This window comes from Mustelus asterias, chromosome 21 (assembly GCF_964213995.1).
Source record: "Mustelus asterias chromosome 21, sMusAst1.hap1.1, whole genome shotgun sequence".
Taxonomy (NCBI): domain Eukaryota; kingdom Metazoa; phylum Chordata; class Chondrichthyes; order Carcharhiniformes; family Triakidae; genus Mustelus; species Mustelus asterias.
The window spans coordinates 4,216,408-4,235,009 of record NC_135821.1 but is presented as its reverse complement, the minus strand read 5'-3'; the positions used below and the strand labels follow the sequence as shown (position 1 = coordinate 4,235,009).

Sequence of the window (18,602 nt, the reverse complement as noted above, 5' to 3'; positions counted from 1 at the left end):
AAGAGTCAATTTAGCATGGTCAATCCACCTCACCTACACATCCTTGGACACTAAGGGGCAATTTAGCCTGGCCAATCCACCTAACCTGCACATCTTTGGACTGTGGGAGGAAACCGGAGCACCCGGAGGAAACCCACGCAGACACGGGGAGAATGTGCAAACTCTGCAGAGACAGTCACCCGAGGCCGGAATCTCACCCGGGTCCCTGGCGCTGTGAGGCAGCAGTGCTAACTACTGTGCCACTGTGCCGATATTGATAAGATCATTCCTGTCTCCTCCCTATACCCCCTGGTTTTTCAAACAAGAACCTGTCTAACTCTGCCTTAACAATATTCAATGACCCAGTCTCGCTGCTCTCTGGGGGGGGGGAGGGGAGTTCCCTAGAGAACCAACACTTTGAGAGAAAAAAGTCCTGTCTCATCTTCATCTTAAACGGGATTTTTCAGCCCTAATACTGGTGGGCAGTGTCGCGGGCAGGACGGGCAAACTTGGAGAGTTGATGATACTGACCGCTGTCCTCTCAAGTCCCCTCAGCATCCTACATGTTGCGGTAAGATCACCTCTCAATCTTCTGAAGTCTGATGGATTCGGGGATAACTTGCCCAGCCTTTACCCTGTAAAATAATCTCTTCAACCCAGGAGAGAGGGGGGCGAAGAACTCTTCGTGATGCTATTATATCCTTCTGCCAATAAGGAGAGCAGAACTGTACACAGTACTCCAGACGTGATCTCACCAACACCCTAGAGCAACACTTCCCGACAATTCCATTTTCCTTGCTTCAAATGCGTACCATTCCATTTGCTTTCCTAATCACTTGCTGCACCTGCACGCTACATCTTGTGATTCATGTACCAGAACACCCGGATCCCTCTGCGCCGTAAAGTCTTACAAAAATTTCTCCGTTTAAATGATAACCTGCTTTTCGATTCTTCCTGCTGAAGTGGGCAAGTTTGCATTTTCCCACGTTACGCTCCATTTTATGCCCACTCACTCAGCCATCTAAATCATGGAATACTACAGTGCAGAAGGAGGCCATTCAGCCCATCGAGTCTGCACCGACCACAATCCCACCCAGGCCCTATCCCCATCACTCCATGCATTTACCCTAGCTATTCCCCCGTCACTAAGGGGCAATTTAGCACGGCCAAATCCACCTAACCCGCACATCTTTGGACTGTGGGAGGAAACAGGAGCACCCGGAGGGAGCCCAGGCAGGCACGGGGAGAATGTGCTGACTCCACACGGACGGTGACCCAAGCCGGGAATCGAACCCGGGTCCCTGGTGCTGTGAGGCAGCAGTGCTAACCACTGTGCCACCGTGCCTCTACAGCCTCATCACGTCTTCCTCGCAATTTGCTTTACGACATATTTTTGTGTCATCAGCAAATTTAGCCACACGTTCACTCCCTCCTCCAAGTCATTGATATGAATTCATAGAAACCCTACAGTACAGAAAGAGGCCATTTGGCCCATCGAGTCTGCACCGACCACAATCCCACCCAGGCCCTACCCCCATATCCCTACATATTTTACCCTCTAATCCCTCTAATCTACGCATCCCAGGACACTAAGGGGCAATTTTAACATGGCCAATCAACCTAACCCGCACATCTTTGGACTGTGGGAGGAAACCGGAGCACCCGGAGGAAACCCACGCAGACACGAGGAGAATGTGCAAACTCCACACAGACAGTGACCCAAGCCGGGAATCGAACCCAGGTCCCTGGAGCTGTGAAGCAGCAGTGCTAACCACTGTGCTACCGTGCCGCCCCCTGGCACGGGTTAGGAACAGTTGAGAGCCCAGCCCTGATCCCTGTGGCATTCCCCTGGTTACAGCTTCCCAGCCTGAAAATGACCGATTTATTCCTACTCTCCACTTCCTGTTGGCTAACCAATCGTTACTCATGATAATAACACCATAAGACTATAAGACATAGGAACAGAATTAGGCCACTCGGCCCATCGAGTCTGCTCCACCATTCAATTACGGCTGATATTTTTCTCATCCTCATTCTCCTGCCTCCTCCCCATATCTCGCCATAACCCCTGATCCCTTTATTAATCAAGAACCTATCTATCTCTGTCTTAAAGACACTCAATGACCCGGCCTCCACAGCCTTCTGCGGCAAAGAGTTCCACAGATTCACCACTCTCTGGCTGAAGAAATTCCTCCTCATCTCTGTTTTAAAGCATCGTCCCTTTATCCTGAGGTTGTGCCCTCTGGTTCTAGTTTTTCCTACTCGTGGAAACATCCCCTCCACGTCCACTCTATCCAGGCCTCACAGGATCCTGTAAGTTTCAATAAGATCCCCCCTCATCCTTCTAAACTCCAACAAGTACAGACCCAGAGTCCTCAGCCGTTCCTCATACGACAAGCTCTTCATTCCGGGGATCATTCTTGTGAACCTCCTCTGGACTCTTTCCGAGACCAGCACATCCTTCCTTAGATATCCTTTCTTAGATAATATGTTCCCCCGACTCCAACCTTTCTTGTGGCACCTTGTCGAACGCCTTTTGAAGATTAAATTACAAAGTAGTGATGAAGGTGGGTTTTACTGGGCGGCACGGTGGCACAATGGTTCGCGCTGCTGCCTCACAGTGCCAGGGACCCGGATTCGATTCCCAGCTCGGGTCACTGTTTGTGCAGAGTCTTTCCGTGTCTGCGTGGGTTTCCTCCGGTTGCCTCTCTCAGTCCGAAAGACGTGCTGGTTAGGGTGCATCGGCCATGCTAAATTCTCCCTCAGTGTACCCGAACAGGTGCCGGAGTGTGGTGACTGGGGGGTTTTCACAGTAACTTCATTGCAGTGTTAATGTGAGCCTTACTTGTGACACTAATAAATAGACTTTAAATTTAGGGATGGGTTATAAATGCTGGCCTAGCCAGCTTTATATAAAATATGTTAGGTAGAAGGAAAGGACAGGGTGCAGAATCTAGTGTTACAGTCATAGCTGGGTTGTAGAGAAAGATCAACTTAATATAAGGTAGGTCCATGCAAAATAATTTTTCAAAATCCAGACCGATGAGGGTACAGGATATAAATATTAACCTTTTCTTCCCACTTATGGGCGGCACGGTAGCACAGTGGTTAGCACTGCTGCTTCACAGCTCCAGGGACTTGGGTTCGATTCCCGGCTTGGGTCACTGTCTGTGTGGAGTTTGTACATTCTCCCCGTGTCTGCGTGGGTTTCCTCCGGGTGCTCCGGTTTCCTCCTACAGCCCAAAGATGTGCGGGTTAGGTTGATTGGCCTTGTTAAAATTGCCCCTTAGTGTCCTGGGATGCATAGATTAGAGGGATTAGCGGGTAAAATATGTAGGGATATGGGGGTAGGGCCTGGGTGGGATTGTGGTCGGTGCAGATTCGATGGGCCGAATGGCCTCTTTCTGTACTGTAGGGTTTCTATGATTTCTATGATTTCTTATCTCACATTCTCCCCCCAAACCCCATTCCTAATCCCCTGCTCGATCTCAGACCGACCCCCCCCCCCCCCCCCCCCCCCCCCGATTCATGAGCATAGTTTGAAGTCTTTCTCTCTCTGGCCTTTCTAGATGTGATGGTGTGGACGAACGATCGAATGATGGGCTGGGTGCAGGACATCGGGCTAAAGGAGTACAGCAATAACCTGCAGGAGAGTGGAGTCCACGGGGCCCTCATTGCATTGGATGACACATTCGATCACAATGACGTAGCCCTACTCCTACAGATCCCAATGCAAAACACACAGGTAGGCCGGGGGACACGCCTTGGTGGGACTTCTTTGTTTCCTAATTCTTTCCTGGGACCTGTGTTCGCTTTGAAGGCCAGTATTTGCTGCCCACTCCTAATTGCCCTTCTTTCTCCCCCAGCTCCCTGCCCTTTCCTGGAATTCCCTTTCCTCCTGGGGACATGGGTTCAAATCCCACCGGGCAGTGAGTGGAACTTAAATTCCACAAATAAAATCCGGAATTGAAAGCTTGTCTCAGGAATGATGACCATGGAACTATCACCGATTGTTGTAAAAACCCATCTGGTTCACTTATGTCCCCTTTAGGGAAAGAAATCTGTAGTCTTTACCCAGTCTGGCCTACATGTTGTAGAAAGCATTCTTTCTAGTTGTATTACAGCTTGGTCTGGGCTCCTGCTCTGCCCAAGACCACAAGGAACTACAAAAGGTCGTGAATGTATGCCCCCTAGTAATTGACTCTTTCACCCTGGGAAACAGCTTCTGACTATCCACTCTGTCCATGAATCTTGTAGACTTCTATCAGGTCGCCCTTCAACCTCCGTCGTTCCAGTGAGAACAAACCAAGTTTCTCTCCTCATAGCCAATGCCCTCCATACCAGGCAACATCCTGGTAAATCTTTTCCGTACCCTCTCCAAAGCCTCCACATCCTTCTGGTAGTGTGGCGACCAGAATTGAACACTATATTCCAAGTGTGGTCCAACTAAGGTTCTATAAAGCAAGATGACTTGCCAATTTTTAAACAGTATCATGAGATCTTTTATGTGAGTCCCAGAGACCTTTGGTTTAATGTCTCATCCACACAGCGTAACCTTCCAACCCTGCAGCACTCCCTCTGTAGTGCGCTGAAAGGGTCAGATCTTCGTGCTCCAGTGTCTGGCTGTGGGATCTGAACCCGCCACCTTCTGACACCCACTGAACCGTGGCTGACACCTTCTGAGTCAGGCAAACCTACCCTGGTTCGATTCCCGGCCTCCCAGTGGTCCAAGATGGCCGCCTGCAAATGCAAATTTGCCGCACCTGCACCCCTCACCCGCCTGTACACATGAGGGAATAAAGCATCATCTTGTTTCGATCTCCTGCGCTGGCATCTGTCCAGTGACCACCGCTGGGAGGTATGGGCTAGAGCAGCGTGATGGCTTCTGCAGGTGAATAGCCAGCGGAACTCCAGATGAAAGCAAATTACTGCGGATGCTGGAATCTGAAACCAAAAGAGAAAATGCTGGAAAGTCTCAGCAGGTCTGGCAGCATCTGTAAGGGGAGAAAAGAGCTGGTGTTTCGAGTCCAGATGACCCTTTGTCAAAGCTTTGACGGGGGTGGCATGGTTGGACAGTGGTTAGCACTGCTGCCTCACAGCGTCAGGGACCCGGGTTTGATTCCCAGCTTGGGTCACTGTGGAGTTTGCACATTCTCCCTGTGTCTGCGTGGGTTTCCTCCGCTTTCCTCCCACAGTCCGAAAGATGTGCGGGTTAGGGTGCATTGGCCGTGCTAAATTCTCCCTCAGTGTACCCGAAGAGGCGCTGGAGTGTGGCGACTAGGGGATTTTCACAGCAACTTCATTGCAGTGTTAATGTAAGCCTACTTGTGACTAATAAATAAACTTTATAAATTTTAGATGCTGCCAGACCTGCTGAGATTTTCCAGCATTTTCTCTTTTGGAGCCAGCAGAACTCCTTTGTGTTGAGATGCTGTTGCTCTGGGATACTGAGAGGCCTAGAGTGGACATGGAGAGGGTGTTTCCACTAGTGGGAGAGATTAGAACTCGAGGACATAGCCTCAGAGTGAAGGGACGCTCCTTTAAAACTGAGATCAAATCATGGAATCCTACAGGGCAGAAGGAGGCCATGCAGCCCATCGAGCCTGCACCACAATCCCACCCAGGCCCTATCCCCATAACCCCATGCTGGACCCCCTGACACTAAGGGGCAATTTAGCACGGCCAATCCACCTCACCCGCACACCTTTGGACTGTGGGAGGAAACCGGAGCACCTGGAGGAAACCCACGCAGACACGGGGAAAATGTGCAGACTCCGCACAGACAGTGACCCAAGCCGGGAATCGAACCCAGGTCCCTGGAGCTGTGAGGCCATGATGTGGAGTTGCCGGCGTTGGACTGGGATAAACACAGTAAGAATTCTCACAACACCAGGTTAAAGTCCAACAGGTTTATTTGGTAGCACATTTGCTTCAATAAGGGAATCAAAGCTTACGGAGAGAAGGCAGGAGAATGTGTTTCTTTGGAAGGAACTCTTCAAATGCAGACAATAAAAATATAACAAAACTTACTCCAACTTATAAATTAAAGAAAGGGTTTAATAAAGAAACTTCATTACTCCAAACTTGGGGCCTCGCCCTGGGCCAATCCAGCTCCCTACAATTCCCAACAGGTTCTTATTTATAGAGAGTCAGCTGACCATCACGTCATTGGTTCCATGGTTTACAGGGTCAGCTGACCCTTACAGCTTGTTACCATTGGTCACATTACATCCGATACAAAGTTGTCACCGGTTACATTCTAACCAGTTCAAAGTGGGTCAGGGGTTATGGGGAAGAGACAGGAGAATGGGGATGAGAAAAATATCAGCCTTGATTGAATGGCGGAGCAGATTCGATGGGCCGAGTGGCCTCATTCTGCTCCTATATCTTATGGTCCTAAACTTCAGTCGGTGCCTTCAGACGAGGTGGGGCGGGGAGGGGGAGCGGGGAGAAAGTTGGAAGGAGAACGGCAGGGAATGGAGATGAGTCACTGGGTGCAAGGATTAGTAATGATCACACCTTCTGTTCACTTGGAACAGTGGCGTCGAGTCTGCAGAGAGGGAAGGAATATTCCTGCTTCTTGCTCTGTGTACTGGGGATTGTGTGTGTGTCCTGTAAAAGCACCTACGGTGGACCGGACTCTGTGGCCAACTGCCTAAAAAAAAACCCATCTCCACCTCTCTCCGACCCCCCGCACCCACTCAGGTTTCATCTTCTCAAGTCAGCATTCCGGAGAAGGGCAGCAAAACACTTAAAAGACGATCTGAAACTCTCCGTGAATCACAGTGACTCTAAAGCCTGCCTCGGAGCGGCAACTGCATGAATTTAAATTCAATCAATAAACCCTGAATTGAAAGTTAGATTCAGTAACGGTGACCATGAAACCATCATCAAGTTGTTCTAAAAGCCCAGCTGGTTCCCTTTGGGGAAGGAAATTCTGAGGACCCGTGTTCGAATCCCGTCGCAGCAGGTGGTGGAATTTGAACTCAATAAAAAATATCTGGAATTAAGAATCTACCATGGGCAGGCAGAGGGATCTGGGCGTACATATCCACCGATCACTGAAAGTGGCAACGCAGGTGGATAAGGTAGTCAAGAAGGCATACGGCATGCTTGCCTTCATCGGTTGGGGCATTGAGTGCAAAGACTGGCAGGTCATGCTGCAACTGTACAGAACTTTAGTGAGGCCTCAGTTAGAATATTGTGTACAATTCTAGTCGCCACACTACCAGAAGGATGTGGATGCTTTGGAGAGGGTACAGAAGAGGTTTACCAGGGTGTTGCCTGGTCTGGAGGACATTAGCTATGAGGAGAGGTTGGATAAACTCGGTTTGTTCTCACTGGAATGACGGAGGTTGATGGGTGACCTGATAGAGGTTTACACGATTATGAGTGGCATGGACAGAATGGATAGTCAGATGCTCTTTCCTAGGGTAGAAAAGTCAAGTACTCGGGGACATAAGTTTAAGGTGCGTGGGGAAAAGTTTAGAGGAGATGTGCGAGGCAAGTTTTCTTTTACACAGAGGGTGGTGAATGTCTGGAATGCGCTGCCCGGGGAGGGGGTGGGAGCAGGTACGATAGCGGCATTTAAGGGGCAACTAGACAAATACATGGATAGGATGGGAATGGAAGGATACGGACTCTGTTAGTGGATACAGTTTTAATTTAGGCAGGCATCATGAACGGCACAGACTTGGAGGGCCGAAGGGCCTGTTCCTGTGTTGTACTGTTCTTTGTTCTTTGTCAATTGTCGGAAAAGCCCATCTGGTTCACTGATGTCCTTTAGGGAAGGAAATCTGCCTTCCTTACCCGGTCTGGCCGACACGTGACTCCAGAGCCACAGCAATGTGGTTGACTCTCAACTGCCCTCGGGCAACCAGGGATTGGCAATAAATTCTGGCATAGCCAGTGACGCCCATGTCCCACGAATGAATAAAAGGAAAATCTGCTCTCCTTGCTCTGGTTTAGACGTGACTCCAGAGCCACAGCAATGTGGTTGATTCTGAACTGGCCAACAATCCGTTCAAGGGCATTTAGGGATGGGCAATAAACATTGGCCACAGGGGGACCAAAACTCGGTCAACGAGGTCTGAGAAAAAAAGAGGTAGAATCATCATAGAATCATAGAATCTCCTACAGTGTAGAAGAGGCCATTCGGACCGTCGAGGCTGCACCGATTCCCTGACAGAGTACCTTACCCTGTCCTCCTCCCCTGCCCAATCCCCGTAACCCCACACATTCCCCGTTCACTGGCAGCCAAATTCTCCGGCCTCGCTGCAGCGGTTTTATGGCGTGAACGGTGGGTAAGATCGTGCCCATAGAATCCCTACAGTGCAGCAGGAAACTGTTTAGCCCGTTCAGACTTCACCCCCTCTCTGATGGACTATCTTCCCCAACTGGCTCCACCCACCAGGCAGCCCCCCCACCCCCCTGCACCCCCCCTCACCGCACCACCCCCAACCCTGTAATCCCACACACATCTACCAATGCTTTTAACCTGCATCCCTTTGGACACTAAGGGGCAATTCAGCATGGCCAATCCACCTAACCTACACATCTTTGGACACTAAGGGGCAATTCAGCATGGCCAATCCACCTAACCTACACATCTTTGGACACTAAGGGGCAATTTAGCATGGCCAATCCACCTAACCTACACATCTTTGGACACTAAGGGGCAATTTAGCATGGCCAATCCACCTAACCTACACTCTTTGGACACTAAGGGGCAATTTAGCATGACCAATCCACCTAACCTGCACATCTTTAGACACTAAGGGGCAACTTAGCATGGCCAATCCACCTAACCAACACATTTTTGGACACTAAGGGGCAATTTAACACGGCCAATCCACCTAACTTGCACATCTTTGGATGCTAAGGGGCAATTTAGCATGGCCAATCCACCTAACCTGCACATCTTTGGACACTCATGGGCAATTTAGCATGGCGAATCCATCTAACCTGCACATCCTTGGACACTAAGGGACAATGTAGCATGGCCAATCCACCTAACCTACACATCTTTGGACACTAAGGGACAATTTAACATGGCCAATCCACCTAACCTGCACATCTTTGGACACTAAGGGACAATTTAGCATGGCCAATCCACCTAACCTGCACATCTTTGGACTGTGGGTGAAAACCGGAGCACCCGGAGGAAACCCACACAGACATGGGGAGAACGTGCAGACTCCACACAGACAGTGACCCAAGCCGGGAATTGAACCCGGGTCCCTGGCGCTGTGAGGCAACAGTGCTGACCACTGTGCCTCCCTGCCGACAATGATGAGATGATTCCTGTCTATCCCAATACCCTTTGATTCATTTTTCAATCAAGAATCTATCTAACTCAGCCTTAGAAATATTCAATGACCAGCCTCTCTGCGGGGAGAGAGATCCACAAAGCAGCGACGCTCAGAGAGAAAGAAATTTCTCCTCATCTCCGTCTTAAGTGGGAGACCCCTTGGTCGGGATGTTCCAGCCCCAATACTGGTGGGCAATGTCATGGGCAGGACAGGAAAACTTGGTGAGTCGATGATGCCGACCCCTGGACTGTGGGAGGAAGCTGGAGCACCTGGAGGAAACCCACGCAGACACGGGGAGAACGTGCAAACTCCACCCAGACAGTGACCCGAACTCAGAATCGAACCTGGGTCCCTGGCGCTGTGAAGCAGCAGTGCTAACCACTGTGCTACCGTGAGGGGTTTAGGGAGGGAGTCTCAGAGCTTTAGGGCCTGAACAAAGGCACAGCTGTCGATGGTGGATTGTGGGGCTGGGCTAGGGGCCAGAATGGAAGGGTTGCGTTACCTCGAAGAAAGTGGCCTTAGTTACACGATTGTTAGGACAGGAGGCAGGTGGTGGATGGATTGACATGTCTCGCAGTATTGAGTGTTTTCTGAGCTGGTTCCACCGTACGCAGGGTCATATCTGCCCACTCTGAGCCACAACTGAATCTGTTTTCTCTCTCTCAGGCCCGTCAGATACTGGAAAACGAGTTCAAAAACCTGCTGCTCCAAGGAACGGATCGCCGTCATGAGGAGGTCAGTGTGAATCTGCCGTGTGTTGGTGCCAGTTGGTCATTATCGAATGGTCACAGCACAGAAGGAGGCCATTTGACCCAATGTGTTTATACTGGCCCTCTATAAGGGCAACTCACCTAACCCCACTCCCCTTCGTTTTCCCCTGCAAAACCTGTCTCGCCAGACCATAACCCAATTTCCTTCTGAATGCCATGATCGAATCTTTCTCCTACTTCCAGACCCTAAAGGGTGGCACAGTGGTTAGCACTGCTGCCTCACAGCGCCAGGGCCCCGGGTTCAATTCTGGCCTTGGGTCACTGTCTGTGTAGAGTTTGCACGTTCTCCCCGTGTCTGCGTGGGTTTCCTCCCTCACTTCAAAGATGTGTAGGTTAGGTTGATTGGCCATGATAAATTGCCGCTCTTCCTGTCAGGGGAATTAGCAGGGTAAATATTTTAAAGTTTATTTATTAGTTCCACAAGTAGGCTTACATGAACACTGCAATGAAGTTACTGCGAAACTCCCCCAGTTGCCACACTCCGGTGCCTGTTCGGGTACACTGAGGGAGAATTTAGCATGGCCAATGCACCCTAACCAGCACGTCTTTTGGACTGTGGGAGGAAACCGGAGCACCTGGAGGAAACCCACGCAGACACGGGGAGAACATGCAAACTCCAGACAGACAGTGACCCGAGCCGGGAATCGAACCCGGTTCCCTGGCGCTGTGAGGCAGCAGTGGTAACCATTGTGCCACCATGGTGCCCATACGTGGGGTTACGGGGATAGGCCTGGATGGAATTGTTGTCAGTGCAGGCTCGATGGGCCGACTAGCCTCCTTCTGCACTTAGGGGATAGCACAGTGGCACGGTGGTTAGCACTGCTGCCTCACAGTGGGGGGGCACCATTGGTGCAACCAGAAGATCCCTCCGATATGATTGGCCGGTGAATTTGGCTGTGATCTCCCCAGAACCCTATATAATTTCAATAAGACTAACTGGGTAAAGAAAACCTTCAAAGAACAAAGAACATTATAGCACAGCAACAGACCCTTTGGCCCTCCAAGCCTGCACCGACCACGCTGCCTGACTGAACTAAAACCCCCTGCCCTTCCGGGGACCATATCCCTCTATTCCCATCCTATTCATGTATTTGTCAAGATGCCCCTTAAAAGTCACTATCATATCCGCTTCCACTACCTCCCCCGGCAGCGAGTTCCAGGCACCCACCACTCTCTGTGTAAAAAACTTGCCTCGTACATCTCCTTTAAACCTTGCCCCTCGCACCTTAAACGTATTCCACCTCCCCCCCCCCCCCCCCCCCCCGCCCCCCCTCCTAGTAATTGACTCTTCCACCCTGGGAAAAAGCTTCTGACTATCCACTCTGTCCATGCCCCTCATAAATTTGTAGACTTCTATCAGGTCGCCCCTCCACCTCTGTCGTTCCACTGAGAACGAACCAAGTTGCTCCAACCTCTCCTCACAGCTAATGCCCTCCACAGCAGGCAACATCCTGGTAAAATCTTTTCTGTACCCTCTCCAAAGCTTCCACATCCATCGTGTGGCGACCAGAATTGAACACTATATTCCAAGTGCGGCCTAGCTAAGGTTCTTCGAGCCTGCTCCGCCATTCAACATGACCATGGCATTCCTTTCCCCCCCCCTCCCCCCAATACGCCTGGACATAAAGGGAATATGGAGACAAGGTAAATAGATGAAAGATTAAGATACAGAGACCCGGGTTTGAGTCCCTCCACGGCAGATGGTGGAATTTGAATTCAATCAAAAAAAATTTGGATTTAAGAATCTACTGATGGCCATTGACGATTGTCAGAAAAACCCATCTGGTTCACTAATGTCTTTAGGGAAGGAAATCTGCCGTCCTTACCCGGTCTGGCCTACATGTGACTCCAGAGCCACAGCAATGTGGTTGACTCTCATTGCCCTCCAAGGGCAACTAGGGATGGGCAATAAATGCTGGCAGCCGCGACGCCCATGTCCCAGGAATGAATTTTTAAAAGATCTCAATGAATGGAGGGATAGACTCAATGGGCCGATTGGCCTCCACCTCCTCCTGTATTCCCGAAACCACGGATCCTGATTCCTTCCCGATTTCTTTCCAGGACGACGCCAAGAATTTTAGCCGAGCCCCGTCATGGCGCAAGCGGTTCCGGGCGAAGGAGATGCGCGACCTGACCTCTGACACGTCCGAAACGCTGCCGGCCAACTTCCGGGTGACCGCGGCTGCCATCACCGCGCAGAGCTTACAGCTGCGGAAGGTGCAGCCGGACAGTAAGTACCGGCGGTGTTTGCCCCGAAACCTCCAACCCCCACCCTGGCCGAGCTCGGGGAGGGTGGGGGTGGGGGGGGTGGGGGTGACTCTGATTATGAGGGTGGGGTACCCATCAGGTGGATGAAGATAGATAGTGAGGCCTAAAGGCAGCAGCAAGGAAAGAAAGACACGCACGTTTATACAGTAAGAAGTCTCACAACACCAGGTTAAAGTTCAACAGGTTTATTTGGTAGCACGAGCTTTCGGAGCGCTGCTCCTTCATAAAACTGTTGGACTTTAACCTGGTGTTGTGACACTATAGTTAAGAAAGCCCACCAACACCTTTACTTTCTCAGAAGACTAAGGAAATTTGGCATGTCAGTTACGACTCTCACCAACTTTTACAGATGCACCATAGAAAGCATTCTTTCTGGTTGTATCACAGCTCGGTATGGCTCCTGCTCTGCCCAAGACCGCAAGGAACTACAAAAGGTCATGAATGTAGTCCAATCCATCACGCAAACCAGCCTCCCATCCACTGACTCTGTCTACACTTCCCGCTGCCTCGACAAAGCAGCCAGCATAATTAAGGACCCCACGCACCCCGGACATTCTCTCTTCCACCTTCTTCCGTCTGGAAAAAGATACAAAAGTCTGAGGTCACGTACCAACCGACTCAAGAACAGCTTCTTCCCTGCTGCCATTGAGTGATGGACTTGGCTACGTACACAATCCTTTGTAGTTCCTTGCGGTCTTGGGCAGAGCAGGAGCCATACCAAGCTGTGATACACCTGGAAAGAATGCTTTCTATGGTGCATCTGTAAAAGTTGGTGAGAGTCGTGGCTGACATGCCAAATTTCCTTAGTCTTCTGAGAAAGTAGAAGAGTTTACTTGGGAGGGATGCTTTGTAAGTTAATCACCTGACTGGAGCTGTCGAAATAGGGCGAGAGAGCGCGCCATGAAGAGCACGGTGTAATAAGGAGTGACATTGTAACTGGACCATTTTTGCCTTCTCTTAAACGAATGCTTCATATTTCTCGCCAATTCAACGAAGACGCTTTTTTTCCACAAATGTTGTTTCTTTTTTATATCAGGTAACCCCTCAGGGCCTCCGCGAGCTGACACCCCTTCCATTCGGACATATTCTTGCTAGCATTGCTCGGCAAGTAAGTATGCGGCAGAGACTGGTGAGTGTGGTGGCAAATCGAACCCCTGGGGGGAGTTTGGGCTGAAGAAGCTCCATGTAACCAAATGCATGGGAGAGCCATAGGCTGAACGTGGATGCAGTGCCCTCTGCCCTCCAGGGGGAGGCGCTAGCAGCGTCATTGTAGTATCGCTAGGCGCGTACCCCAGACAGGCCCAGGCTCGATTCCCAAAACAGCGACTGGTGGAATTTAAATTCAGTTCATAATTGAGGAACCCATAAGCTGGTCTCGGTGGTGGGTGCCACTGTCGATTGCCCATCTGATTCACTAATGCCCCTTCAGAGAAGGAAATCGGCCATCCCTACCTGGTCTGGCCTACATGTGACTCCAAACCCACACAGCAATGTGGTTGATTTTAACCGGATGGCCATGCCAACCACGATAAGGCCTACAAAAATGAAATTGAGCTGGGCTGACTAGCCAGCATCGACCTAAGCATTGGAAAGGTGTTTCAGTGGGCCGATTGGCCTCTCCTGCACTGTAGGGATTCTATGATGCTATGAAAGGATAAAGGCAACTTCAGCCCTGTCCCCCTGCAATGTCCTTCTTACTAACATCCAAGGGCTTGTGTCAAAATTCATGTTCACGGAATGATATGTCCCAAAGACCCCATCCCAGCTATTGGACTGACCCAGATGCACAGTGGCGTGTGTCTGAGAGGGAGTTGCCCCGGGAGTGGAAGTCTCGCAGCATCGGGTCAAACATGGGCAAGGAAGCCTCCTGCTGATTCCCAGGATTCCTCCATGTTCCGCACCGCTTGGAGGAAGCACTCAAGTGGGCATCAGCGAACCAGACGTGTTTCCATGATAATTGACAATAGTTTCATGGTCACGATGACCAAGACGAGCTTTTCACTTCCAGGTCTATTTATTGAATTTAAATTCCACCAGTGTCCATGGTGGGATTTGAACCCGCGCCCCCTTGGTTACCAGTCCAGTGACATTACCACCACACGCCACCGCCTCCCCCAGCCTCCTGGCACAAAGGAAGATGGTTGCGGTGGCTGGAGGTCAGTCATCCCAGCTCCAGGACGTCTCTGCAGGAGTCCCTCAGGGTAGTGTCCTAGGCCCAATCATCTTCAGCTGCTTCATCAATAACCTTCCCTCCGTCATACGGTCAGCAGTGGGGGTGTTCGCCGATGACTGCACCATGTTCAGCACCATTCGCAACTCCTCAGATAGTGAAGCAGTCCATGTCCAAATGCAGCAAACCCCACTCTCAACATAAGACCATAAAACCATAAGACATAGGAGCAGAATTAGGCCTCTCGGCCCATCGAGTCTCGCTCCACCATTCAATCATGGCTGATATTTTTCTCATCCCCATTCTCCTGCCTTTTCCCCATAATCCCCGATCCCCTTATTAATCAAGAACCTATCTATCTCTGTCTTAAAGACACTCAATGACCTGGCCTTCACAGCCTTGTGTGGCAAAGAGTTCCACAGATTCCCCACTCTCTGGCTGAAGAAATTCTTCATCATCTCTGTTTTAAAGGATTGTCCCTTTAGCCTGAGGTTGTGCCCTCTGGTTCTAGTTTTTCCTACAAATGGAAGCATCCTCTCCACGTCCATTCTATCCAGGCCTTGCAGTATCCTGTAAGTTTCAATAAGATCGTCCCTCATCCTTCTAAACTCCAAATGAGTACAGACCCAGAGTCCTCAACATAACCCATATCCCCGGTGCAGCACGGTGGCACAGTGGTTAGCACTACTGCTCACAGCGCCAGGGACCCAGGTTCGATTCCCGGCTTGGGTCACTGTCCGTGTGGAGTCTGCACGATCTCCCCGTGTCTGCGTGGGTTTCCTCCAGGTGCTCCGGTTTCCTCCCACAGTCTGAAAGACGTGCTGGTTGGGTGCGTTGGCCATGCTAACTTGTCCATTAGTGTCCAAAGACGTACAGGTTAGGTGGATTGGCCGTGCTAAATTGCCCCTTAGTGTAAGGAAGACTAGCTAGGGTAAATATGTGGGGCTACAGGGATAGGACCTGGGTGGGATTGTTGTTGGTGCAGGCTTGATGGGCCAAATGGCCTCCTTCTGCACTGTAGGGATTCTATGAAACTTCTACCCTAAGAAAACTCCCCAATCTTGGTCTTTGGACACTGGTGCCAGTGCCGCCTCACGGGGCTTGCTGTCGGGGGTTTGGTTCGACCCGCGTTGGGGAGGGATTCCTACATTACGGGAACGAGGACAGACATTGTTGTTTCTCTTCCGCAGGTCTGAGGGCGCGGAGGAAGGCAGCAGCCGGGCGATTTAACCGAGGCTGGGAAGGTTCAAAACAGCCAGCTTTTAAAAATAAAATTTAAAAAATCTGACAGAACTGACATGACTGTTAAGAGCGCGAGACCCCTGCTTCGCACTCGGGAAGAGCGGGCGAGAGGCCGGAGAGACTCTTCCCGTTTCCACCGCTGTCCGGAATGCCGCGTTTTTGTTTTCCTGTAACTCCTGCGGGATCCGGGGCCGGGGTCGGAACCGCCGACCCGGCACAGAGGCAGCTGCGGCACAGGCCTGCGGGTAACTCCGGTGTACGTGTGAGGAGAAGCCGCAACTCCAGTTTAAAGCGTCGGCCAGTTTTTGGGGTCTGAATGTAAATACCATGAACACCCCACCCCCCCTCCCCCCCAGCACCCCCTCCCCCCCTCACCCCCGTTTCCCGAGTCGTCGTTTTTTTGTGCGAGTTTCAGAAATGTTTTTGTGCCTGGGAACGTTGCCTTTGAGAAGTTTTACTTTTTTAAAAAAAAAATCCCCCCCCCACTCTTACACTTACAATCCCCCGCTTCTTGTGCCCACTCCATTCCCCCCCCCCCCCCCCCCCCCGCCTCCCCGCCTCCCCCCTGCCTCCTCCCTGCCTGCACTGATTCACCCCGTCACACCTCAAAGTACAGACTCCGCTGTCTATTGGTCCTGGAGTCTTTGTCTTTGATCCACCGAGCTCGCTTGGGATTCCCAAAGCAGAGTGGGAGCAACGGGTCCGGGCAGCTAGTCGGAGAGTGCTTTATACATCACACGCCTTACCTGTCCTGGGAGTGTTTGATGGGGACAGTGTAAAGGGAGCTTTACTCTATATCTAACCCCGTGCTGTACCTGTCCTGGGAGTGTTTGATGGGGACAGTGTAGAGGGAGCTTTACTCTGTATCTAACCCAGTGCTGTACCTGTCCTGGGAGTGTTTGATGGGGACAGTGTAAAGGGAGCTTTACTCTGTATCTAACCCCGTGCTGTACCTGTCCTGGGAGTGTTTGATGGGGGACAGTGTAGAGGGAGCTTTCCTCTGTATCTAACCCAGTGCTGTACCTGCATTGGGAGTGTTTTGATGGGGGACAGTGTAGAGGGAGCTTTATTCTGTTTCTAACCCCGTGCTGTACCTGTCCTGGGAGTGTTTGATGGGGACAGTGCAGAGGGAGCTTTACTCTGTATCTAACCCCGTGCTGTACCTGTCCTGGGAGTGTTTGATGGGGACAGTGCAGAGGGAGCTTTACTCTGTATCTAACCCCGCGCTGTACCTGTCCTGAAAGTGTTTGATGGGGACAGTGTAAAGGGAGCTTTACTCGGTATCTAATCCTGTGTTGAACCTGCCCTGGGAGTGTTTGATGGGGACAGTGTAGAGGGAGCTTTACTCAGTATCTAACCCCGTGCTGTACCTGTCCTGGGAGTGTTTGATGGGGACAGTGTAAAGGGAGCTTTACTCTGTATCTAATCCTGTGTTGTACCTGTCCTGGGAGTGTTTGATGGGGACAGTGTAGAGGAAGCTTTACTCTGTATCTAACCCCGTGCTGTACCTGTCCTGGGAGTGTTTGATGGGGGACAGTGTAGAGGGAGCTTTCCTCTGTATCTAACCCAGTGCTGTACCTGCATTGGGAGTGTTTGATGGGGACAGTGTAGAGGGAGCTTTACTCTGTATCTAACCCCGTGCTGTACCTGTCCTGGGAGTGTTTGATGGGGGACAGTGTAGAGGGAGCTTTCCTCTGTGTCTAACCCAGTGCTGTACCTGCATTGGGAGTGTTTGATGGGTGACAGTGTAGAGGGAGCTTTATTCTGTTTCTAACCCCGTGCTGTACCTGTCCTGGGAGTGTTTGATGGGGACAGTGCAGAGGGAGCTTTACTCTGTATCTAACCCCGTGCTGTACCTGTCCTGGGAGTGTTTGATGGGGACAGTGCAGAGGGAGCTTTACTCTGTATCTAACCCCGCGCTGTACCTGTCCTGAAAGTGTTTGATGGGGACAGTGTAAAGGGAGCTTTACTCGGTATCTAATCCTGTGTTGTACCTGTCCTGGGAGTGTTTGATGGGGACAGTGTAGAGGGAGCTTTACTCTGTATCTAACCCCGTGCTGTACCTGTCCTGGGAGTGTTTGATGGGGACAGTGTAGAGGAAGCTTTACTCTGTATCTAACCCCGTGCTGTACCTGTCCTGAGAGTGTTTGATGGGGGACAGTGTAGAGGGAGCTTTCCTCTGTATCTAACCCAGTGCTTTACCTGCATTGGGAGTGTTTGATGGGGGACAGTGTAGAGGGAGCTTTCCTCTGTATCTAACCCCGTGCTGTACCTGCCCTGGGAGTGTTTGCTGGGGACAGTGTAGAGAGAGCTTTACTCTGTATCTAACCCCGTGCTGTACCTGTCCTGGGAGTGTTTGCTGGGGACAGTGCAGAGAGAGCTTTACTCTGTATCTAACCCCGTGCCTATTCCTCCCCTCTCTCTCCCTCTTGTGTGTCTCTCCTGAAACAACTGCAAACCGTCCTGAGCCCTGGATCCCTGCGGCAGCCCTGAGAGGTGTCTGAGTCACTGGGAGTGACAGTGGTTGTTGTTCGGTAAAACTCCCAGAGAGACGGAAAGCAGAGTCTGAGCTTGCTGCCAGTCTGGGTGGAGGGACACTCAGGCGTGTCTGCGACTGCGGACACTGCTGCTGGAAGTGCAGCTTGTTCAGGATCAGTCAATCAGCCTCCCTCCTCCCCGCGCCTCGCTGACAGATCATTGGCTCTCTCCAGCTCCGCCTGTACTCCCAGATTCCGATGCACCCGGAGACGGGACCATTCCGAGACACTGTCTCACTCGCCTTGTTAATTTGAATGTTTTTCTTTGACTGAGTGGTGTTATGCTCCCTCGCGGAGCGGAGTGTTGGTCCATAATGAGCTTGGT

General features: G+C 51.1%; 1 protein-coding gene across 1 annotated transcript in view; it reads left to right on the top strand.

Annotated features, from left to right (window-relative positions):
* Window positions 1-16,005, top strand: part of LOC144509046 (liprin-alpha-3-like) — a 137,755-nt gene extending 121,750 nt beyond the window's left edge. The window contains exons 23-27 of the mRNA XM_078237329.1: window positions 3,549-3,724; window positions 9,957-10,025; window positions 12,122-12,290; window positions 13,365-13,436; window positions 15,689-16,005. Coding sequence (XP_078093455.1) covers window positions 3,549-3,724; window positions 9,957-10,025; window positions 12,122-12,290; window positions 13,365-13,423 — 473 coding nt within the window. The 3' untranslated portion in view covers window positions 13,424-13,436; window positions 15,689-16,005. The remainder of the gene's footprint in view (window positions 1-3,548; window positions 3,725-9,956; window positions 10,026-12,121; window positions 12,291-13,364; window positions 13,437-15,688) is intronic.
* Window positions 16,006-18,602: the final 2,597 nt, after the last annotated feature.